Source organism: Zingiber officinale, chromosome 7B (assembly GCF_018446385.1).
Source record: "Zingiber officinale cultivar Zhangliang chromosome 7B, Zo_v1.1, whole genome shotgun sequence".
Taxonomy (NCBI): domain Eukaryota; kingdom Viridiplantae; phylum Streptophyta; class Magnoliopsida; order Zingiberales; family Zingiberaceae; genus Zingiber; species Zingiber officinale.
In genome coordinates, this window is record NC_055999.1 from 84,267,286 (window position 1) to 84,290,841 (window position 23,556).

At 35.9% G+C, this 23,556-nt stretch overlaps 3 protein-coding genes across 9 annotated transcripts; 1 reads left to right on the top strand and 2 right to left on the bottom strand.

The window, feature by feature from the left end:
• Window positions 1-7,126: 7,126 nt before the first annotated feature.
• Window positions 7,127-9,031, top strand: LOC122006172 (ubiquinol-cytochrome c reductase complex 6.7 kDa protein-like). Its single transcript, XM_042561558.1, has 2 exons — window positions 7,127-7,349; window positions 8,818-9,031. The coding sequence occupies exons 1-2, from the start codon at window positions 7,158-7,160 to the stop codon at window positions 8,869-8,871; spliced, it is 246 nt and encodes an 81-aa protein (XP_042417492.1). The 5' UTR covers window positions 7,127-7,157; the 3' UTR covers window positions 8,872-9,031.
• A 222-nt stretch (window positions 9,032-9,253) lies between these two features.
• LOC122006173 lies at window positions 9,254-18,969 on the bottom strand. Its single transcript, XM_042561560.1, has 7 exons — window positions 18,841-18,969; window positions 18,680-18,758; window positions 16,872-17,870; window positions 11,915-11,977; window positions 11,620-11,831; window positions 10,607-10,713; window positions 9,254-9,735 (listed from the first exon to the last, which is right to left on the bottom strand). Exons 1-7 carry the CDS (start codon window positions 18,904-18,906, stop codon window positions 9,630-9,632), a joined length of 1,632 nt encoding a protein of 543 aa, XP_042417494.1. The 5' UTR covers window positions 18,907-18,969; the 3' UTR covers window positions 9,254-9,629.
• Window positions 18,970-19,760: 791 nt separating this feature from the next.
• On the bottom strand, window positions 19,761-23,556 carry LOC122006174 (prosaposin-like). 7 transcript variants are annotated; one of them, XM_042561565.1, is made up of 7 exons: window positions 23,453-23,555; window positions 23,310-23,345; window positions 22,244-22,340; window positions 21,897-22,078; window positions 21,618-21,818; window positions 20,385-20,444; window positions 19,761-20,165 (listed from the first exon to the last, which is right to left on the bottom strand). In XM_042561565.1, exons 3-7 carry the CDS (start codon window positions 22,332-22,334, stop codon window positions 20,025-20,027), a joined length of 675 nt encoding a protein of 224 aa, XP_042417499.1. In that variant the 5' UTR covers window positions 22,335-22,340; window positions 23,310-23,345; window positions 23,453-23,555; the 3' UTR covers window positions 19,761-20,024. The 7 variants fall into 7 exon arrangements, with proteins under 7 accessions (XP_042417499.1, XP_042417495.1, XP_042417497.1 ...); XM_042561561.1 differs by having other exon boundaries at window positions 21,897-22,084; XM_042561563.1 differs by lacking the exon at window positions 23,310-23,345 and adding an exon at window positions 23,203-23,258 and having other exon boundaries at window positions 21,897-22,084; window positions 23,453-23,540.

Sequence of the window (23,556 nt, forward strand, 5' to 3'; positions counted from 1 at the left end):
TTCTATAAGTTGTATAGCCAGTTTACAATGGAGTTGCAAATGCTGAATTTGAATTATGGAATCTGAAATGGTAAAAGGGCTGAGTTGAAGGGTTATGCTAATATGAAAATTGATTTGTTGAGCTGGAATGAATTTGAGATGTTGTTTGTTGGATGCTTAATAAGTTGTTGTAGGGAGATTGAAACTTCAAGGATTGGACAGCAATTCAAAGAATCGGATTTGGAACTTTGGCAGGAAGTGCAGAAAAGAAATCAGAAATGTAATGCTGATTTGTGCCAAAACTTTGTGTTGTTTTCGAATTACAGAAATTTGGATTCAAGTTCAAAACAAAGAAGTTGAATTAAGTGGTGTTCTGAAATTATAAGTGATGAGTTCAATTGAATGTAAATGAAGGGTGAAATTGGCAGAACCTTGCAGATTTTGCAGAGACACTAGAATTTAATTGCTGAAACTAAGGAGCTGGAATTGCTGATTGTAGCTGAATTCCAGAACCCAGTATTCAGTTTTGTTTATGTGCCATATTTTCCTTGCAATTCTTGAATCAATGGAAGGCTTAAGCAAAATTAATTGTTGTTGTAACCCAGAATTTGAAATCTATGACAGTTTCCAGAGCTGATACATGGTGCTTTGTGCCTAATTCTCTTGTTGTTTTTGTCCAGAATACGAATAGAATTCCACTACCTATCAATTCACTGCTTAATGGGATCTCATTCAAAGCTAACTCCTTCATGATTCAGGCTAAAATTTCCTTGAATTATAAATGCTGAAACTTGAAGCAGATTTTTGCAACCAGATTTTATTACTGATGTTGTAGATCAAAAAGTTTTGAAATGATAGTGTGAAAGCCTAACATTAGTAATAGTTTCTTTCCAATGAAGTAAAGAGGAAAACAATGGAATCATTTCAGAAGTTGTTAAGTCAAGTCCTTGATGGTTAAAAGTTGAACTGTTGAATTGAAGTTGATGTTTTCTATTGCTGCAGAAGTGGATCTGAGCATGATTGAATTTGCTCAGTGACAAGCTCAAAATTCAGAAGCTGAAACAAATCAGTAACCAGTTGCATTTCAGTAACATTATTTTTGAAGCTGCCATGAAGCTTTATGTATGAAAGTGAAATGTTCAGAATTGAATTACTAAGAAACAGAATGCAGAAAAGGAAAAAAAAAACTGTGACTAATGTTGTTGTGCCAAACCTTCAAGCCATTTCTAGCCCGAAACAATTCTGTTTCCCAATCAATTTTGAACTGAAACTGCAATTCTGTTTATGAACTGCACTTCTAATTCTTGTTTCCAATTTTCAAAGATGCATGCTCTTCTCAACCAGTAGTTTGCACTTTTCTTCTAATTCTGTTTTTGCATATCTGTTCAAGGCATGTAGTTTTAGTGGACTTGATTCTGATAATGTCCAGCTTATATGAAGTTAACTCAAAACTTCTAGATTTCCTAATTAGTGAGCACATAATGCTTCAACTCAACTCAGAGTGCAGAGCTGTTGTGAGTTGAGCTGTGGACGAAATTAAAATTGTTATGTGCCTAATTCTATTGTGAGTTTTAACTGATGACAGCTTCAAGAATTCAGAATGGTGTTGTGTGGTAAAACTATCAAAGGATTAAAGGAGTTGTTTATGTTCCAACGCTTTGCTCAGATTCATAAGTGATACAAGGTGATGTAAATCTTCAAGATATCCAAGACACAAATAAGTTACAACAGCATGTGCAACACTATTTTCTGAAATTGTTGTTGCTGTGAAAGCTGAATGCAGAATTTGAGATTAGCCAGTTACACTTTAATGCAGAAATTAGTGAATTGTTCAGATTCGGTTTTCAAAGTTCTGGAATGTTTACAGAAATTTGACATAAGAAGCAACAAATGATGCTGAATTGATTTACAGAAAATCCGGACCCAAAGAACTGAAATCATCTCATTGCTTATGTGAAATTGATTGTGATTGTGAAATTAATTGTTTTCTTGCTAACATGATCAGAAATAAATAGAGATGCAGAGTGTGTTGTTACTGCAGTTGTGAATTGTGTGTTGTATTGCAAAAGCTGCATTTCAATTTTAAAATCAGTTATGGCACAGCTGGGTTACTGAACTTGAAAGATTATTATTACTTATAGAGCCTTGAAATGTTAGTTGAAGTGCCTTATATTTGTGATGATAGCACCCAATGGAAAACTACGGATTGACACAGTACAGAAAAAATGAAATCTGCAGAATGTAAAGGGAAGCAGTGGCTAGAAGAGTTTCAAGTAAGTGGAAAGCATGATGTTCTTCATTGTCCGAGACGGCCAAATTTTAAGTGTGGGGGAGGGAGTTATTCTTCATGAGTTGAGATTATTTTTGAGCTTCCAAAATGCTGAAATTTAAGTGCAAAGACAGTGAAGAAAAAAAAAATACATTGAAAATTGGCACATCAAGAGAGTATCAAGTGGAAGATAGAGTATCAAGATTCTTTGTTTGCCATCAAATTGAAGGGGAGGTTAACTTGATATTTTGAATTGGTAACAACAAATGATATTCATCTCTTTACACATCAAATTGGTCAACTCATCAAGTATATTCCTCCAAAACTCTCATCTTCTCATTTCCTTCATTTAATACTTTTCTTTTGCCATTTCATCCACTTTCATTGTTCTTCTTGCTTCCATTTCAATTCTTCATGATAAATTCCTTTTGATTCATGTATGCTATGTTTATAGTGGTGGAGAAGTAGAAAATAAGCAAGCTTATGGTAGTGAATGTTGTGAGTTGCATTGAGTGTTCTCCACTTATACACATGCTTGAGTGTGAGAGATAGATTAGGTAAATCCCTTGTGAGATTGCAACTTGCTTAATTTTTCAATTGGATTGAAACTACCATACATACTGATTATTGTTTGGATTGTATTCATGATTGTTAGTGATTTGTATATGGTTTTAGTTAAATTCCTTTTACTATCTTCTAGGTATTGCTAGGGAATTTTCTGTGGAGATAATTTTTAGTTTTCTTTACTTGCACGGGACGTTCAAAACTAAGTGTGGGGGATTTGATAACCATGATTTTACTGCATTATTTTGATTCATATATGCATGGTTTGATGTTGATTTCATAGTTTAAATCATGGTTACATCACATTTTGTGCATAGTGTGTATTTTTGGACTTAATTGCAAATTATATTATTTTTGGTGTTATTTGATGCTAATATTTGATTCTTATTTTGTAGGCATCAAAGGATCTTGGATTTGGATATATTTGGACCGAAATTGGGCTCAAATCGGAGTTCAAACGAGAAGATCTAGCCATTGAGCATTATGAGCCGTTCATCAAGAATAGGACAGATTTGGACCATCCGTTGAAGATCTGGCCGATCCAACTTAATGGGGAGCAGATCTGAGCCATTGACGAAGATCCAGAAGTTTTGATGCAGATCTGAGTTCATCTAGCTATTGATCCAGTCCGACTTAATCTGGACCGTTCAATGAAGACTGGGCCGATCTGGGCCATCCAGTGATGATATGATCAATCCAACCTACGGGAGGGTAGATCCAGACCCTAGATCAACATCAGTACCTTCGGATCAGATTTTGGATGACTTTTCACCGTTGATTTAGCCCAGAATCATCTCAACCGTCCATTCCAGATCCAGATCTGATTTAAATGAGAAGCTACAGTAGCCAGCTTCTTCGTCGATTCTCCACAGCGCCGTTCTTCGCGTCCCGCGGCGTTCTCCGAGATTCCGACCACCATCTCGATCTCTAGATCAATTTTCCAGCCAATTTCATCGCCGACGACGTTCTCAGCTGCTTGCTACCATCTCCTGATGATCTGACCTCGCTTCAAGGTGTTCCTACGGCGAGAATTCTGCTCCGCAAACCTCTGCTTCTGCCGCTGCCGATTGTGAGGTGTTCCTCCAATCGGTGGTTCCGCTTCCATCAGTGAGCTTTGGCGGTGTTCCTCCATTGCTACTGGACCATTCCTGACGACCTTCCATCCATCATCTTCTCCACATCAGATCTGAGGTTGCAGCTCACAGATTTTCAGATTTTCCGAGTTGGGCGGCACCGATCTTCATTAGCTTCGTTTGGAGTGGTCTCCGATGGTGCTGGTGAAGGCTGAGCTGAGTGTAGCTACTGAGGTTGTCTTCTCTGATTACAGTTGGAGTGTTCTCTGTTGTTTCCTTGTGTGACGGCAAGGAGAAATTGCCGTGAGAAGAGATTTGGAGTTGAGATGGTTTAGGGTTTAATTTTTGTATTCATTTTACTGTTTACAGATTTAGATTTCAGTTAATGTTGTTTGGATTCATTAGCATAGTTCTTCTTAGCTTAATTGTTTTAATTCAAGTGTTTGAGTAATTCAGTTTTAATTGCTTTTGAAGTTGTTGTTAATTTAGCTTTAGCTTAAATTTTAGCACTGTTGAGTAGCTTAGTTTTTGTAGTTAAGATTTAAATTTTGCTTTAGAACGTATTCATTTAAGTCTTGTTGTTTATTCTTAGTTTAAGAGTGTCAATGATTTAATCTCAATGTAGGAGTGACAATGCGTTAAGGTTTGATTATTGGCACATAGGTAGGTTTTAGTTATGCTTTAGATTAATTTCTTTACTGCTGTGTTTTCCTTTGTAGATTTATATTCAAAGCTTTAAAACCCCCAACTCCATTTTTATATCGAAAACCCCAAAAATAGGAATAAAAATACAATCCTAAATTACATTCTATCGTTGGTTCCTCGGGATCGATCCTGGGCTCGTTACTATAACGTTATTGTGAAATTAAGGGGTTCAGTGAATATTAAATTGTTAATTTGATAAGCCTATTTGTCACATTTAATATAGATTTTAGTGCCTTATCATGTAGCAGGCAGTTTTTTCCACCATCTCATCAAAATTCCGAGCGGGATTTTTGATGAGATCTCTGAAGAATTCTCCTTCCCCTAATCCGTGAGAGAATGCGCTCAATAGAATCTCCGAAGTGGCGGTGGGGACATCCTGAGCCACTTGATTAAAGCGGTTGATATAACTTCTTAAGGGCTCGGTCGACCCTTGCTTTAGAGCGAAAAGACAGTGATTTGTCTTCTGATATTTCTTACTACTAGCAAATCGATGTAGGAAGGTCGTCTTGAAGTCCAAGAAACAAGTGATGGATCCTTGAGATAGCCCATCAAACCATTTTAATGTCGAGCCAGCTAGAGTGTTCAAGAAAACTCGACATTTGACAGCAGCAATGTATTGGTGCAATAGGACTGCATTTTTAAACTTGCGTAAATGCTCTTCCGGGTCTTTGCTCCCGTCATACTCTCCGATCGACGGGGCCCTATAGCCCTTGGGCAATCTTTCATTTAAAATCCTGGCTGAGAATGACACTCTCTCATCCGGGTCTTCCGGGAACACTTCCGGGATGATGAGAGCCTTCCCCTTCTTCGAATCTCTGGGCAAGGAACTTTCAGCCATGGAGACTTACGGCTGTTCTTTCTTGAGGTTGTGGCCCTGGGGCTCTGGTTGATAATACCCCACGGTGGGCTCATGATAAGTAACCTGTGGAAATATCTCAGGTTGTTTTCTCTTAGAGCCCCGATCCGAGATAGGGATGGGATCCTTAGAAGCTTCAGCAGGAGTTTGGCGTGGTCGAGAGACAGTCGCTTGCTTCTCGGAGGCTGCTCGCCTTTTGGCCTCCTTGAAGAGTTCGTACTCTCCGGCGGTCATGGTAACATTGATGCGGCCAGACTCCTCCATCTTCACGTTCCGGAACAGGTTGTTGTCTTCCCACAGACGGCGCCAAATTTGATCCCGTCCGGAAGCTGAGTCGGATGGAGGTGGGCCTTGATGTACTGAAAGTTGACGGAAAGTCGCCAAAGCGTGGGATCTACCCCCCGAGAAGTTCACACGGACGGCTGACGAAGGAAGATGACCAGGACGATGACACTGCGGTCCTACGCTCACTCGTCATTTCTGACGAGTCTTTACTTTTCGTCCTTTCTCTGTGCTTTCTGGGGAAAAAGTACCTGACTTGAGCGTCGGAGGACCTGACCCGGGGACTATTTTCCTAGTTTCTGGTCTCTAACGACTCATGGGCTCGTCTGAGTGTGCGCAGGACCGCAGTGTCATCGTCCTGGTCGTCTTCCTTTGTCAGCCGTCCATATGAACTTCTCAGGGGGGGTGCCAGGTAGATCCTGCGCTTCGGCGACTTCCGTCAACTTTCAGTATATCAAGGCCCGCCTTCATCCGACTCAGCTTCCGGACGGGATCATATACCATTTACGAAATCATAGTTACTATCGTAATTATAACCATTACAATTTCATGTTACACGTTATTGAACAAGATAATTTTATATTGTAGTAACTATGAAACTATAGCTGCTACAACTATGATAGCAATTATAAAATCATAGCTACTACAATTTATTAATCTAGCTATTCAACTATTAAAGCTAACTATCTATAGTTGACCAGTACAATCCTATACAAATTTTCCAACTACTACTAGAGTAAATCAGAAAGTACTTACCGATCACTAAATGAGATTCAATCATTAAATATCTAATTAATTGTTTAAAGGACCTAACAACTATATCATTATCCCAAGAAATACACACGAACTTATCTTATATATTCATACAACTAGCGATCAATTCATGATTTAATGGGTATGGTAAAAATTAATAATGTTGAATAATGTCTTGAGATCAATGGTGTCTTCTCGACGGATTGATATATCATATGATAAAAAAAAAAATTTGAAAGAGCAGTGTCATATGATCATTACAGAGAGAGGCGAGTCAGGGCATAGTACATGATGATAGACACGTGATTTTGATAGGATAGTTAAAGATCGATCCTTAAGAATCGATGACTTAAGATTTATCTAATTATTTATATTTATTTTCTTTCGTATTCGTGGTATTGATATTAGAGGATATTAAAATAATAGATCTATTATTATTATTATTATTTACAGAGAAGCGGTGTTCTAAATTTTTTTTTTCATAAAACTACTTATTTCAATTAATTAGCTACTTTTGATTATACGAAAAACATTACATACGTAATTGTTATTTTCTTGTGATCATTTCCTAAAAATATAAATAAATAAAAGAATAGTGTGCTTTTTCGTTAATTACGTGAGCCGTCCATTTGTTTTCTTGATCGCTGGATGACTGTAGAAAAAGCAACCTTTCTCCATGCAGACTCTCCTCTTCTCACCTAATCGATCGTTTTGGCTGTGGCCAGATATGGCAATTGGATCCGCCGCCGCCGCCGGATCAGGTCTGTTCAACTTCCTCCGGCCGCGCCTCCGACCGCAACCAACGGACGTCGCCGCTGCAGCCACCTGGGGTGTGGCTGCCACTGTCACCGCCCTCTGGCTCATCCAGGTTCAGAAGATCCTCGATCGAATATTTTTCTCTTTGCTATCCATTTACCCTAGAACTTGTTCAGAGTTGTCCTTGGAGGAATTATCATGCTGGCAAGTTTTCTTCATGTTCTGCTCTCGTAGCAGATCTGTTGTGTTTTCGGATTTAGTCGTTCTCTTAATACTTGCTTGGAATAAGAGGATTTCAGGGAATTAAAATCATAACTCCGTAGTGGATATATGTTTCTCTGTTTGGGAATAGGGGTGGGGAATTGGGATTCCCATTTCTTAAGATTAGGGTTCATTGCTGAAAAAAACTTTTCCTTTTTATGCTTGGATTTACCTGCAATGCTTGACATTGTGATTAAGCAGTGAGAAATGCTAGAAATCTAAGATTTTGAAAAGGATTTCTGGAGAGCTGATTGTATTTTTTGTCTTTCTTCTTCCTCTTCTGATGAAGAAGAAGAAGAAGAAGAAAGAATATATAGAGTTGATTTAATAACAATTGAAATATGCTATATGCTCTATACACGAGTTGTATATTCTCGATTTCATGAATGCGAGCATGATAGAATATAGATAGTTGAGATTGGAATGCAACAACAAGCACAAGCTCCAAGTAATGCATTCCTATTAGGAAGATGGGGAAAGGGCAAACAAAGTTGTAAGTGATCTGAGCCAAACCATGCTCAACTATCTTCTTGCTTGTCTCTTTATGTCGCCAAGATTAGAAACAAGTTCAAGCTTGTTTATAAAAAAATCTCATCAAGCGTGAGTGGAACTCAATATTTTACCAAGTTTAACTAGAGATAAGGTTAATGTTACAATTTTATTAACCCATCAATCCCATAAATGAAGTTTATATAACTTTCTCATTTTTAACATACTATAAATACTTTGGAATTAGAAAATTTATAAGATATCAAGAAATAATAAACATAAATACTATCATAAGTATGAATTGTTTGTTGTTTTTAGATTAATGAACCAAGTTCACTAATATTCAAGTTTATTTATTTTGTATATTTTCATATTGAAGGAATGTGAATGAGCACTTTTCGAACCAAATATTGAGCTTGTCATGAACATTTGTTCATTTACAGTTGTGAGCACAATCAATGTAAGTGGTGGGCAAGTAATTTCATGATTTCATTGTTTTCATTCCTCAAACGGAAGCCCAATTAACAAATTGTTTATGGAAGTTGATTGGGAGGTCCATGTATATTTTTTTGAAGTTGTGCTCATGTTTTCAACCATCAGTAGTATTGCAATTTATATTGGACAACCAGCTAAGGATGAGAAGATGATCAGTGGACTCTAGGGTTCATCATAGCACATTTGGTGTTCACAATGATCCCAATATGAGTATTGTTTATTGGGCAATACTTGTTTGCTTGGTAGTTATTATTATTTGGACTCTTTTTATACTTGTTATTGTCTTCAAGCATGAGATCTTTTCATTTGATCATAATTATAATCCGTCTTTGCAGCCTTTTGATTGGTTGAAGAAACAACTTTTCGAAAAAACAGAGTCTGGGAGTTAATCGAAGAAATGTCTAAATAAGAAGTTAGTCCGAAGCATTATGAACTTTTATTTTTGCCCGACTATTAAGATTGTAACCTCTGATGGACGGCTGTATTTTTTGTCTGACGAATGACTAGTGTTTCTCCGGGAAAAAACAAAAGTGCCCTTAGTCTCTTTTATTCTCATCGGATCATTTAAGTTATGCACCAGAGGATGTAGCAGGTAGTGCAATGGGCGAGTGGCGGCGAGCACGCCTAAACGACTCAAGCAGAGATGAGCCTGGTAAGGTATTTCCTCTATAAATGGGGTACCTTTTGAATAATTAGAAACTATAGAACATTCACTCTTTCACCGGGAATAAAACAAACACCAAGAACACTATCTTATAAGATTTTCTTCCTTTTTTTTTCCCTGAAAATCAATTGTCATCGTCTAAGCTCTCAAAACAATAATACAGCAACGTAACTAACAACAGATGATTTGCAAGCAACTAATCATAAAATTGGTCTCCCAAGAGATACTCGAGCAGAGTACAATGCTTCTTGTAAGCATCCAGATTATAAGGAAATAACATCACAAGTTAACGCTGGTTGCGACTTGAAGATAGGATCATCACATGGTTAGCTTTCTGAGGAAAACTCACAATTACTGGCAACTTAATTTTTAGTAATTTGATTGTGCACAACATGTTATAGAAATTGACGCACACAAGATGTGTGCGCCATATAAATAGTTAATTAGTGGTGGAAAAAAGAAAAGATCGAGGAAAGTAGTTCTTCACGACTTATCTGTTTTCGTGATTAAGTTGCAGGTAGAGTATATGGAAGCTGCAGCGGCCCACACCGCATACTTAAGCTCCAAAGCCTCAGGTGCATTAAATTTACTGTGAAACAAAAAACCATAAACAAGAATAAATAAAGAAGGCAAATGAATCAGATTCTGTAGGTATCAGAAGGGCTAATAGACAAGATTACAAAATTTCCCATCAAACAAATGGGAAAAAAAAAAAGGCCCATCAACTTAACCTTTGAATGCATCTTTCAACTCTAGCATAAACTAGTGTTTCCTTAGCGTAGGAAGGCGATGTATCATAGAAGTTGAAGAATATCCGAGAGCACTTATATTTATACAAATACACAACAGTACATGATTACTTATATTTTCATTGGCAATATTTTATAACAAAGTAATCATCAAAGCAATCCATTTCAAAGAGAAAAGTTTGGGTCAACCATGCAGTATTTTAAATATTTTGATATAAACAATCTCTATAAAAAGAAAATTTTAAACCTTAAAAGAAAATTTCACTATTATCTATTTTATCAGTTTTACTTGACTATTTTAACTCGATCATTTTAATTTGACTACAATTTGGCCATATATTTTGTATAATGGACTGCCTAAATCATATATTTGGACCATCTTGACTACAAACTTAACCACTTATACCATATAGATCCCATAAACTGTATTACAACATGCAACCGAGACCATATAGATCATCTTATCTTCGATGAAGAATGCTAAAGAACAATTTCTCTTACCCTAATAGGATGAATGTGATTATGGAATATTAAAATATATAAACAAAAACTAGTATCAATATACTACCGTCTTTTTAATGAGTATGAAAATTTTACAAGTTCTACAAAGGAAACTTCATTTTATTTACTTGGTTGGCAAGTACATATAGGAGTTTCGATGCGTGCATTAGTAATCTACGTTTTGCTGCTAAATATTTGTAAAAAGCAAACCTTGGATTGTCCGCTGAAATTAAATGTGAAGAAACGGATGAGCCGACAAACTTAAGACCGTTCTCACAGTGTAGTTGCATTTCTTGAACTTGTTTTAACCAATTCTCCTGGAGGACAAGTCAAATAATATCGACAAAAGATCCATGAGAGTGAAGAATAAATTTTTGAAATCAAATGTTCAAATAAAAAAGTTTAAGAAAAAATAGGAATGAATTACACAATGGTTTAAACTGAAATCCAACTCTCCATTTAAGTTGAACTGAGATTTTGACCTACAAGCCGTCGTAGTGGAAACAACTACCATGACCTTTCCTCCATGAAAAATTGTGGAAAAGTTTGATAATGACCTATCTATAGTTGAGATGGGAAATCATAATCTGAGTTAAAATAATTAAATGAAAGATAATCTCTTTTAATTTGTAAGTTGTTTTTATCTCAACTATAAAAATTGTTGCATTATACTCGATCTATTTAAAGACTTGCCACACTAAGGCTGTGTAATTTGGTAGCTTAGTTAACCCTAACCTTTACATGTTTAAAATCATTGATTGGTATTAAAACTGCAAAAGGAGTGACAAATACGCAACTTTTGATATATATATATATATATATATATATATATATATATATATAACTTTTACCTTGCACACGCTTACCCTGCACACTCCTGGATGACCCTCACAAGTCCAGACGCCCAGATACTCGCCCGGGCACCCCGATTCTTTCATATTTTCTAAATTGAGTTCAGATTTAAAAAAAGGTGGAAAAGTTATCTAGTAATGGGTAAAATTTTATTTTTCTAGGTCTATATATATATATTGAAAACCACTTATCAAAATCTATGGTAGCAAATGAAAGAACTCTTAACATCTTAAACATAAAGGGGAATAGAAACGATAACCTTAGATGGGAATGTAAAACTAAAGCAATTGATCATTTCACATGCTACACTTAACACTACACATCTCACAAAAAGAAATTGCATAAGAATTGAGAGAGAAGGTGGCACTCACAAGTTGTTTTCCCTCTTCAGACAGTGCTCTATCCATCTGACTGAAAAGTGACTTCCAACGTGACACATGCATCTCTTTGGTTGAACAAGCAAACTCAGATGATTGTGAAGAATGAGGTTCATTTTCTTGATTGGGTGCAAATTCTTTGGAAATCAAGTATGGTAGTTCAGTCAGTATGACATTCTTTACCCTCTTCTTGCTACGCCTTAGTGCTTCATACAAAATCAAAACATGATATATAACTAAGTTATAGTAATCAACAACTGATAATACTTTAAATTAAAGAGGCTATTACCAGCAAGGCGCCCTTTGATATCCTGTTGAAGAAGGTCTAACCACTGAGATGCAATTTTAGCAGCTGCAATCATTGTCAAGTTAGTTTTGGTGGTATCAAATTAAACCAAATGCTCTGGCACATAATTTTAAGTATCATTCACACTTAGTGCTGTGAAGCACAAACCAGAGAAAAAAACTTAATGGAAAATATTTATTGATCAATAAAAATTCAGCAAATACAGGATATAAAGAGCTCACTATTCTAATTGTTGGAGAACTTCGAAATAAATGAATAATGAATCATTTCTTATTAGTTACTAGTAATGATAGTATTATAACTGTTCCACAATTAACACTGTTATTTCTTTTTTTCATTGATCAGCAATACTTGAAAAAAAAAAACACTTATTTTTCATTGCAGTCAATGCAGTAAACGTTATTCCATTTTAATGGTAATCCTATATAGATGAGCTTCGCCAGCAGAAATGGTGATCAAAACAACCACCACAGCTTTGGGACAATGGTCCTGATAATGGTGGTGCAGGGCCAGATTTTTCATATCAGTGAATGGGCTTTTGTTGAAAAAAATCCAAAGAACCAATCAGATATTTCAAGTTCTGCATTTGTTCAAACCAAGCAAAATAACAAGTGTTTCCAGTAAACTGAAACCATGGTAAATTATATAGTAATTATTGTAAGTCGATAAACCCAACTAGAAACTGACTATTACTCGTCCAGAAACGGAGGAATTCTCCTAGCACAACTGAGCAAGGTGACTGATTCCTTAGGTGAGATTCTGATTTCTGATCTCATTGGACATTGATGTGCAAGTGATCCATAGTAATAGTAATTCTAGTGCTAAAATTATAAATAAAATGCTATACTATTGAGAATGTAGACAATGATGAAGGAGAAAAAAAAATGCATTCTGACAAGATGGGCATACCAAACAGTTCAAAGCTACATTGGTTGTTCAAATGTAGACAATTTGGCAAAGTTTTCTTTTAATAGATTAACTCAATAAATCATTCAACTTTGCATGGCTTGCTAACTATGTGATGGAGCAATTCAGAGATAGCTCACTAAGTACAAGCTACCAATCCAAGTTTCATCTATTTGGTAACAACTAAATTTTTATCACATAAACCATTAATAATTTGTTAACAATACTCATTATAATAATTCCAAATAAGATAAGAGTAATATTATATGATTTAATCCATCACACTATACCTGCAAAAACTATTCAGCAATATAAGGAATATGAGGTCAAGCACCAATGTTCAAATTACAACAATCACAACAAAGACAACACAAAAGAGATCACACCAACAATGGAGATTTTCATTATTACATTGTGACTCTCAACTCAATCTACACCAAGATCAACGTTTTGAAGACACCAAGGTGTCACAGCCCACCAATTTTCAAGCCCAAGAGAGATTCTTGATCTACTCTTTGACCCACACTCTTGGCCAAGAGAGATTGAGGCCCATGATTTTTTTTTCTAACTTGTTCAGGATTATTCTAACATTACTCATCATGAAAACATTTAGATATTTTTTAGGAGAAGGAACTTTTTGAACACATAATGTGCATTGTCAGATTAAATTGATGCTTACTATTTATTTGGGAGAAGGACGTCTACAAATAACTCTCTTTTCTTCATTTGTAATCATCCTTAGAAATAAAAAACTCTCTTTACTTACTAAAGACTCAAGGCCTCTCAATCTCTCTTTACTTCTCTTGTTTGGGTTTTTAGCAAGTTAAGCTTACTTAGCAACTTTGTAGGGCCAAATTGTCTAAGTATTGCATGGGTGGATGGTGCTTAATGCAAGCCCGTGACAATTAGTATGCCACCATCAAGCATCTAAGCATTTTTCTAGGAGCAAAGGCATCTGACACTGACACCTTGGGAAATCAATTTCGTGCACTAAAGGTGCAACACACACAAGGTAGGGGCAATGAGGCTAAGGTAGTGGAGGTGGATGCTACTGAAGCTCGGATTTCTAACTTGGAGCAAGCTATTTCTAAAGTGCAACCCACTATAGGAGAGATTAGTATTTGATAGCTTGAGGAAGATATTTCCTAAGTTTATTATTAGAGATCTCACTAAAAGTGTAGATGGCGTAGAGATGGAGGGTGGTGAGTAAGGTGTTGTTGCCAAGACGATCATCGTCAATTGCAAAAAGGCTTACCATGTATATCTAAAAGTTGTTGCACGGGAGCTCGTTGGACTTAGGATGTTAGTAGAGCAAGAGTTGCAAGACTTATGGGTAGAAGTGGAAGCACGCACACATGAGAAAGGTCATAAGCACACATGTGAGGGTAGCTCAAGGTATTCAAGTGTTAGCAAAAGCAACACTAACCTATTGACAATAATAGTTATCTACAAAAGTACCCACGATGCCAAGGAGCTCGATACTTTCTTAAATAACCTTGAAAGATTTTTCGAATTCAAGAGCATACTAGATGATGCTTCAAGTATCAATGGCACATTCATTTACTTACAAGATATTGTGCAACTATGGTTGTGTCGCAAGTTGGCAATACAAGTAAAGGTCTTCACTCAATAGATACTTAAGAGAGTTTCAATAAGGAACTCAAGGAGCAATTCAATTCAACTAACACTGAAACACATGGTCAATTACATCTGCTGAACATAACACCCTTATTGTCATGATAAGCCGGTATGAAGAAGCCAACTCTAAGATGAAGGCTCCTAAGCTGACATGGAATCACTTCAAATAATTAGTGCTCTCAAGGACAAAGTCATAACTCATTCCTTAACTAAGAAAAGGCTTCATGTTCATATGTGCAACCATTAATGACAAAGAAGTATGAGTCATGCCAAATACAAGAGCAACTGACAATTTTATTGTTGAAAGTGGGACCAAATGATTAAACCTCAAGATTGCTAGAGCTGACAATGGAATAGAAATCGAGACATTGTTCCCATGAATGACTTCCACGTAGTGTTAGTATTAGAGTTCTTCGACTAGCATTTACAATTCCTCTCTACTAATAGTCACTCCCTCAGTACATTTGTGAAAATAAGGCATGTGTGGTTTCGACAGAGTGTGCCGCTAAGGTAGAGTTTAAGGTGCTATCAACATCACAATTCAAGTGAGAGTTGAAGGCAAATCCAAGCTACATTGCCACTATGTGAAAGTTGAATGATGCAAACATCTTACCAACTCCAGTTCATACAAGTGGCCATCCAAGCTATGTTTAAAGCATACAAGGATGTAATGCCTCAAGAATTTCCAAATAAGCTTCCACTAAGGCATGAGGTAATTACCTGATCAAGCTAAAGTTAGGTACTAATCCATCAGCTAGGGCACCTTATTGCATGCAACTTCCGAGTTAGCTGAGTTGTGGAAACAACTACAAATTTGCTAGACTTATGCTACATTCATCCTTCCCTTTAACACGCCAATTTTATTTCAAAAGAATAAGGATGGGTCACTCCACGTAGGGATGACAATGGGTCGAGTTCGGGTCGGATTCTATATCCTCTGTCCCCATATCCATCGGGGATAGGATATCCATCCTCATACCCATTAAAGGATCGGATATTTTTTATGCTAATAATTTTTCTTCTTTTCATTCAATTATCATCATTCAACAAAAGCATATTAGAATTAAGATCATATTAATATATATATATATATATATATATATATAAACAAATATATTAAACATCTATATAGCCTACTCCTAACATCAACAAAAATAGTTAATAGGTTTTGGGAAAAGAAATTTTCTTTAATCAACAGGTACCTTATCCTTTAATAGTTGAACTTCTTAATCAGTCGGGGAAACCTCAGTACTTCTTCAAACTAGGTTTGCAGTTAGGATAGCATCAAATGCAGATTGCAATAAGGGATGAGCCCAAGACAATATGTGTAATAACATACGACACTTTTGAATTCTTAATTATGCCCTTTGGTCTTACAAATGCATTGGTTACTTTTTACACCCTTACGAATAAACTCAGTCACCCCAATCTCAACCACTTTATGGTAATATGCTTGGATGACAAACTATGTATTGTATAGCACGACACATAAAGATCATGTGCAACATCTAAAGAAAATCTTCTGAGTGCTACGAGAGTGAATTGTATGTCAAGTGCAAGAGAAATTCTTGATTTACTCTTTGGCCCACCCTCTTCACCCATAATCTTGGCCCATGGTCTTTCTTCTAGATCCTTGATTAGGATTACTTTAGGCATTTCTCTAGAATCATATTTAAATATTTTAAGGAACATTCTAGACATATAATATATACCAAAGGATCAAATATATCCTAACCATTTATTTGAGAGGGAGGATGCCTATACATACCTTCCTTTCCTTCATTTGTAATAATCATCAAAAATAAAAATCCCTCTTTACTTACTAAAGTTGCAAGCTCTCTCAATCCCTCTCATCTTCTTTTATACAAGTCTCTAGCAAGTTACACTTAGCAACTTTATGGGGACAAGTTGTCTAAGTGCCACACAAGTAAGTAGTGCTAAAAATAAGCCGGTGACAAAGAGGTGTGATAAGCTCAACACAATCAAAATTGACTCTATAATCATGTTGCTCAAATATGTACTTGAAATACATGTCACTCTTCTCATGATTGTATCTATAGAAGCAGATCACATTCATATCTTTATAGAATTGTGTTTTCATCAAACTTGCATACAAGGGGCAAAAATCACTCTTTAGGGTGCTATAGGATTATAGGTATTTAAGTTACTAATTATTTGATATGCTTTGTATTGTTGAATAATTTTTTGCTTGTTTGATACAATATATTAAATAGTGTTATACCATTCTATCTCATTTTGAGTTACTGTAATTTGTACCTTTTACAAATTGTTACTAGTTCATAAATGTTTTTATTCCCTGTTGCAGGTTAAAGGTTCTTAAACCTACAATATTATCAAACATTACTCCAACACTCAAATGAAAATAAATGGTTACCTTCTATAGACAAAGAATCAAGATTTTGCTGATTGTCAGAAAAATGATCATGTGCTCCGCTGCTAGCAATTTCTGAAACCAAAGTAGCAGTTGATGAGAGTTTCAATGTCAGTGCATCATCCTCGCATCCAGAGGTCAGCTGTGAAGTTGCACAAGCTCCTTGATGAAAATTGTGTTTAGCCATCTCTGTTTCATTCTCCTTACTTAGATACTCCATGCTTGGAGAAATACATGGATTATGTGTAGATGTTGAAACATTGTCGTGAATATGATCCTTCCTTCTGCCAATAATTTCTTTAGTCCCTCTACCTATTTGGTCACTAATTCTATTCCGAATTTGTCCATCATGTTTCTCTGATTTCACGACAGCTTTTATAATGGAGTGAACTTGCTTTGTATTTCTTACATGGTTGATTATTCCTGGATTTAATCCAGAAAGTAATCCACTTGGTGCAGCAAGATTTGCGAACCTAGTAATCTGCTCTTTTTTTGAAAACTCACTCTTGCTTTGACTTCTATCAGATTTTCTCTTTCTTGGCTGACTGCTCTGCTGTTTGGGCACTGCTATGCCACTGTGTGAATATGAAAGAAAGCCATTTTGTTTCATCTGTTTCCACTTCCTCAAAGGTTCGCTTTCCTCCATAGGACCTGTGGTACTTCCACACTCAGAAGCATCTGCAGACTTGATTTCTACCAACTTCTTGAAGGGATTAAATGGATCGTATTCTGCTATATGTGAGGGATGATCATAATTGAGATCCACTCCAAGGCCAATGTTAACTCTAGTTTGCTCACACTCTTTACTAGGCTCAGGAGGACCCAGTGTTAGATGAGAAGCAACTTTTTCAGCTGAACTATCATTTGTGCTCTTTGATACAAGCTTATCCAAAACTAATGATTCAGCAGCTACTGAGATTAACGAATTTCCTTCTTTTGGTTGGCATCGAAGTACCTTGGCTTCATTTATGGTTGACGAATTTGAAGGTTGGTTCCCAACGTCTGGAACAGAAAACAATCATCTTTAAAGATTTCAATCAGTAAATGTAAAAAACAGGATGATAAAGCATATCTTTCAAAAGATAAAAATAAGGTCATTTTCAACCTTCATCTTTCTATGGGCTCATGACCTTCATGCATCATTCTATGGACGCATAACCTTCACCTATGTCATCCTGAATCTTAAAACTTGGACAGAATGAAAAACAGATTTGTTTTGTGATTTTAGAGAATTTTAAACCAGCCATCCATGATTGTATGAGCAAACAAACAAAATTCAAATCATGAGGATCGTCGTAATAATTAATAAATGAAACTGTAGTTCAATTGCACTAGTATATATCTTGTCAAAAATAATACAACCATTGTTCATTGCAATAACTAATAAGCAAATATAAACCATTTTTTACAGTGATACTTGTTATAAAAAAAGTTTGGGCGTGTTGTAGATATCGCAAGCTAATACAGTCAGGTAAATAAATGATAAATCATCGTCACAAAGTCGTTTGCAGACTGCAGGCAGAAACACAAATCAAGCATGCATTTTCTAATCGGACTCGAAACTTACGGCAATTATTCATGTTTTCTCAGGTACTCGAATGAGCACGTGTTGTACTTGAAAGTATCATGCGAATATGCCAATCTTTATTTCAGGGTTAGAAGTTTTTTCATTTTGCAAAGATCAGAGAGCATGATACAAGAATAAACAAATAAATTGTTGCTAAACGAAAGAAGGGGGTAAAAAATACTCGAGCAAAACAAGGTCGACAGATCCGATCCAGAAACAAGGAAAGAGAAAAACAAAACAAGACCTTGGACCTGAAGCACCGACTCCAGATCTCGCAGCTTGACTTCTTTCGGCCCATCTTTCGACTCATCGAAGCCGTCCTCCTTCAAACCGGTAAGAGCCGCAGAGGCAATATCAGAGTTGGAAAACCCCAATTTCAAATCTTGAAGTAATCCGATTTCGTACCTTGAGCAGAAAGCTGGGAGTAGCGGCTGATGCATCCGACGCTATTCCTGAGCCAAGAATGGCCATCGGAGAGAGGAGGCGGGAAAGAGGGAAAGATCGCTAGGGTTTCGGTGGGGAGGAAGAAAGAATTTGAATGGAGGGAGCGGTTTTATTGAGTTCGAACGGAGGCGCTTATGGGGGCCTGGATCTCGCCCGATTTGAATTTGGATTTAGGAAAATTTCATTCCCATCCCTCGTACTTTAGTTTATTTTTCATAAAACTCCTCGAAGTTCTAAAATTCTTTGGTAATTTCAAATTCTTAGCGTACGCTCTCAATCGCCAACATTGTCGTAATATTTAATTGAACAGTGGCGTTAAAAATATTAATAGTTTTTTTGAGGACGATAAGGTTATTTTTGATAAACTGAAATCATGAATGGTGTTTTTAAAAATGAAGTAAGATGTGGGGGTTATATGAGAGTTTCCATCAAGTAACGTGGGGACTACATTTTTCCTGCTCAAATTCAAATGCAAGCTGCATATTACTTTATAGGTCTATATTTAATTAATGATGTTTATAAAATTCACAAATGATTACTTTGATATAATTAAAATGATGTGCTAACAAATACAAATACATTTGTAGAGGCTTCTTAGTCTTTAATTTTAGAATAGAGCATAATCAATGTACTTGATTGATTATTTAAAAAAAAAAACGATGTCCAATGTTTTCATAATTAAGGTACACACCAAACAATACACTCATATAACATAGAGACTTTAATGAACTCACCATCGGAAGAAGAACAAATGCATTGACAATAACAATTTTAGCACAATCATGATGATCATGTATTCATCATGCCTTTTCAAATTACGAGAGTTTCCTACATTAACTTGATAACTTTAACTTCAAAGTATTTTATTACTATCACATCCGTGGGGACTTCAATAACCGTTTATTCTCAGAGCCAGTTGAATAACATATTGTTGGTTTTTCAGTGGCGCCCAAAATGAAGAACAAGCAAAATAATAAATGACTACGAACTGAATCTAATTCATCAAGTTTAATCGCAGGCAGAAAAGGAGTTGCATGAAATTTATTAGGCACCAACATAATCAGTCATAAAATACGTGATTATACGGCTTATTGCATTGATCAAACATCAACAATCATGGATCTAGTGTTGGTTTATTGCATTGATCAAGCATCAGCAATCATTGATCCAGTGCTATGTTCATTGTCTTCGCAAACGTGTATGGCAGTGCAGATGTCTGTTGTCTCGAGAAATGTCTGGACATCGATCAGGATTTGCGGGAGAAATTTGAAGACCAACATCTGGCACTGTAATTAAAACACAAAGCAGGGAATTGCATTTTAGAACGGTTGGAGTCGCAACTAACTTTAGTGGTGGAGATAGCTATCAAGTAAAAGCTTAGTTAATGAACAATCTCAAAACTTAGTTTTGGCTGGACAGTCGGGCCAATCACCATAAAAATTCATAAATTAATGCAAGTTTAACTCGGACGAAATATTGAAGCATAAAAACAATGAAATGCTCACCTGTGGACCATAATTTCCCAATGAACTGCATATCTTAAGAAGAATGTCTGCCACATCAAGCTGAAATTTTGGAAGAATTTCAAGTTGTATTCAGTAGTTTGTGAGATTTGAGTATAATAGGAAACTCTAGATGTACAGTCCATTTAAAGGTTCAACACACCAGCGAAAATGGGATAGTGTACATAAACAATGAGGACTTCCCAACGATATGCTATCAAAGTTGTAAAAAACCTAACAGCTAGTTCAGTGCCTCCTAAAAGAGCTATATTTGTGCAAATTTGTAAAACACAAGTGATTGATATTGTGATAAAAATACTAATTATAGAAGGATCACACTGTTAGGAGTAGGGAACATAAAATTTAAGCATTTTTTAGAGTTTCTAGAATAGGGCTGAATTGTAGAAAAAGGCTCTTATAGGTGACCATGAATAGTCATTTTGTATTTTGCATTTTGCAATTTCAGATGTCCTAGAATCTAGAACAATTAATTTGGGTTACAGTGTGGTTTTAAGTTAGAATTCCAGTTAGATGGAATGACATCTCAGCAATACTACTACAAAAATTCTATTCAGAAAACAACTAATGGATAAGATATTTCAACTCAAATCTTAATAGGATGCAAAGGATTATCCAGGGTAGAATGTTTCCTGGTAAATAGTGAGAATGTGTTTCCATGGAATCAAGATGAACTCTTTTTCACTTGCACAATATTTTTTCATTCTTTAGCCAATGGTTTCTGTTCAGATAAGCTTTTTATACAAATAAAAGGAGTTTTCTTAAAGCTTGTTAGTTCCCTCATTTCCTTCGGAATACAATACCAGTTGGAAGAAGATTAATAATTCACCTTGATGGAAACAAATATATTTGGCACCGCAATAAAATAGGAGAGAATAGCATATTCAAGCATAAAATCATTATATATTTATGTATAAATGCTAGCTTGAAATAAGTTGGCATGTCTTGAAAATGTGTATGGTAATTTATGCTGATTGTAGTACAACATTTAGGTGAGAAATTCCAATCATAATATTTCATAAAATGCAAACACGATGAGTGATGCATTACTACATAAAAGCTGGAACAAGTAACATTCACACAGTGGAATAAAATCCATACCACTTCAGAAATCACACAGCAAATATATTCTGGCCATGAAGGAAAACAGCTAAAGATAGTGTGGAATAAGGAGCAGTGTTCTATCACAATCGCCTAGTAAGCCTATTAAATGCTAACCTGAGTATCCGGATCTTTCAACTTGATAAGAGTCTGTACAACAACAATATGGCAAAGGTTGCAGGTATTCTCTTGCTTTGGCAGTTTCAAAAGACCAGTCTCCTCCCCACAGAGATTCACTTTTTCACATAATTGCTCAGGAGTTATTGTTGAAACCTCCAGGAAAACAAATGACACATACTGATCTACCAATGAATTGCACTGCGAGAAGGCATGAACTCCTTGGTTATACTAAATAATTAACCAGAAGAGTTAATTTCTAACATAAGACGAACATACCTCTTTCTCATAAAAATGAAAACGAGAGCATACTCTGTTAAGTCTACTAAGAATCTCACTTTGAGTTTCATTGTTGCCAATGTAGTTTAAAGCCTGGGAAGCATAATCTTCACAAAGTGTGCAAAATTTTTGGTTTCTTCTGACATCACTTTGACTTTCTACTCCACTATCCTTTTGGAGAACTGCAACTTTTAGAACAAACATAGTCAACCATAAAACGAGATAAAAAGAAAGTCATGAGCCATTGATGGAAATCACGAAACTACAAATTATGGTTTGTAAAATACCCAAAAAAATACAAAAAACTTATTAACTTTTGTCTAAGCTAAACCATATTAATAGCTTACCTAAATCATTGAAGATAACCCCATTTCTGGCATTTACAGAGACTAAGCTAACTGCCAGCATCAGAAGCATAAAACTTAATCTTGAGCCCATAGCAATCTGTTATACAAAAGAAAAATAATTGGTTATTTGACAATTCTGTAACATGTCCATTAGACCACCACCATGGAGAATATCAAAATCATTCATTTCAGGGGCGACAGAATTTCTCTCAGTTCCACTTTTTGATGGATTGGTCAAGAGAAAGCCTATACAATACTAAAGGCTAAGGCTAGAGATTAAGAAAAACATGAGTTATCATTCCATTGGAACGAAATGCAGGGTGAAGGTATTATTATGGTGCTGGCGTAGCCTGATATATCATTATGATCCAATTAATAACGAAATGCTGGTGAAGGTATTATTATGAAGCGGGTGACAATTAATTGATTTATCGTATATTTTTGTGTATTACTTTTGCCGTAACTATCAGAAAGACATTAGCAATGACAAAGACAAGAGATATTTCACCAAAAAAGATATACATAAGAGATAGTTATTAAAAATAATAACTAAAAAAGAAAGCATACTTCCCCTTGGTCATCACTCTTGATTAATAGAAATTTTCAATTCCTTTCCAAAATTAGCAATCAAATATTATTTCCAATTTAATGAACTTATTTACAATAAACCTGAGAAATCACTGGAAATAAGCAAAACTAATACCAAATGCTTCCATAGCATTCAATACCACATGCAGGAAAAGTAGAAAAGTCACAATAATTTTCAGATTATTCTCTCTGACTGAACAAAACGTTTTTTTTTTCTTTCTTTTTTTTTCTGCATTTTTTGTTTGCATTAACCGAAGGCCAACCTTCGAGCTATTACAAATCTTATCAGACAATATTTTTGTTAAGGAAAATATCAACTCGGACTCACTCAGCAAATCCCTCGAGAAAATTTTTCAAGCTTTAACACTCACATTGCCCAAAACCTCTGATTTACTCCACGAAGATCAACGAACGACGCTGATTAGACCTAAAAAAGCACGAAAATGCGTAACAGAACAGATCAGATGGCAAAACTCACGGGTAGAAGATCTTCAAAGTCGTATCTGGGAGAAACCTAGATCGGTTGCCACGAATCAAATTTCATTTTCAAAAATGCATAAAAGAAAACAAAGAGGAGGCACTTAGAAGGTGATCATTTAAGAATTCCACTACTGAGATTACCTTCGAGCGCGAGATTTTGGATAAGCAAATCAAGGAAGGTGAAGGAAGTCGGACGGGGATCCCAGGCTACCCAGCGTCCCTACAGGTAACCTATATAATCTTAT

Coding starts and splice junctions, on each gene's coding strand:
- LOC122006172 (XM_042561558.1), top strand. CDS start 7,158: ATGCAGACTCTCCTCTTCTCACCTAATCGATCGTTTTGGCTGTGGCCA. Junction 7,350..8,817: donor CCGCCCTCTGGCTCATCCAG/GTTCAGAAGATC, acceptor CCGTCTTTGCAG/CCTTTTGATTGGTTGAAGAA.
- LOC122006173 (XM_042561560.1), bottom strand. CDS start 18,906: ATGGCCATTCTTGGCTCAGGAATAGCGTCGGATGCATCAGCCGCTACT. Junction 10,714..11,619: donor CTGAAGAGGGAAAACAACTT/GTGAGTGCCACC, acceptor CTTGTCCTCCAG/GAGAATTGGTTAAAACAAGT. Junction 9,736..10,606: donor ATTTCAGCGGACAATCCAAG/GTTTGCTTTTTA, acceptor TTTGTTTCACAG/TAAATTTAATGCACCTGAGG.
- LOC122006174 (XM_042561562.1), bottom strand. CDS start 22,334: ATGGGCTCAAGATTAAGTTTTATGCTTCTGATGCTGGCAGTTAGCTTA. Junction 20,445..21,617: donor TGAAAGATCCGGATACTCAG/GTTAGCATTTAA, acceptor CCAAAATTTCAG/CTTGATGTGGCAGACATTCT. Junction 20,166..20,384: donor TGGGAAATTATGGTCCACAG/GTGAGCATTTCA, acceptor TTTTAATTACAG/TGCCAGATGTTGGTCTTCAA.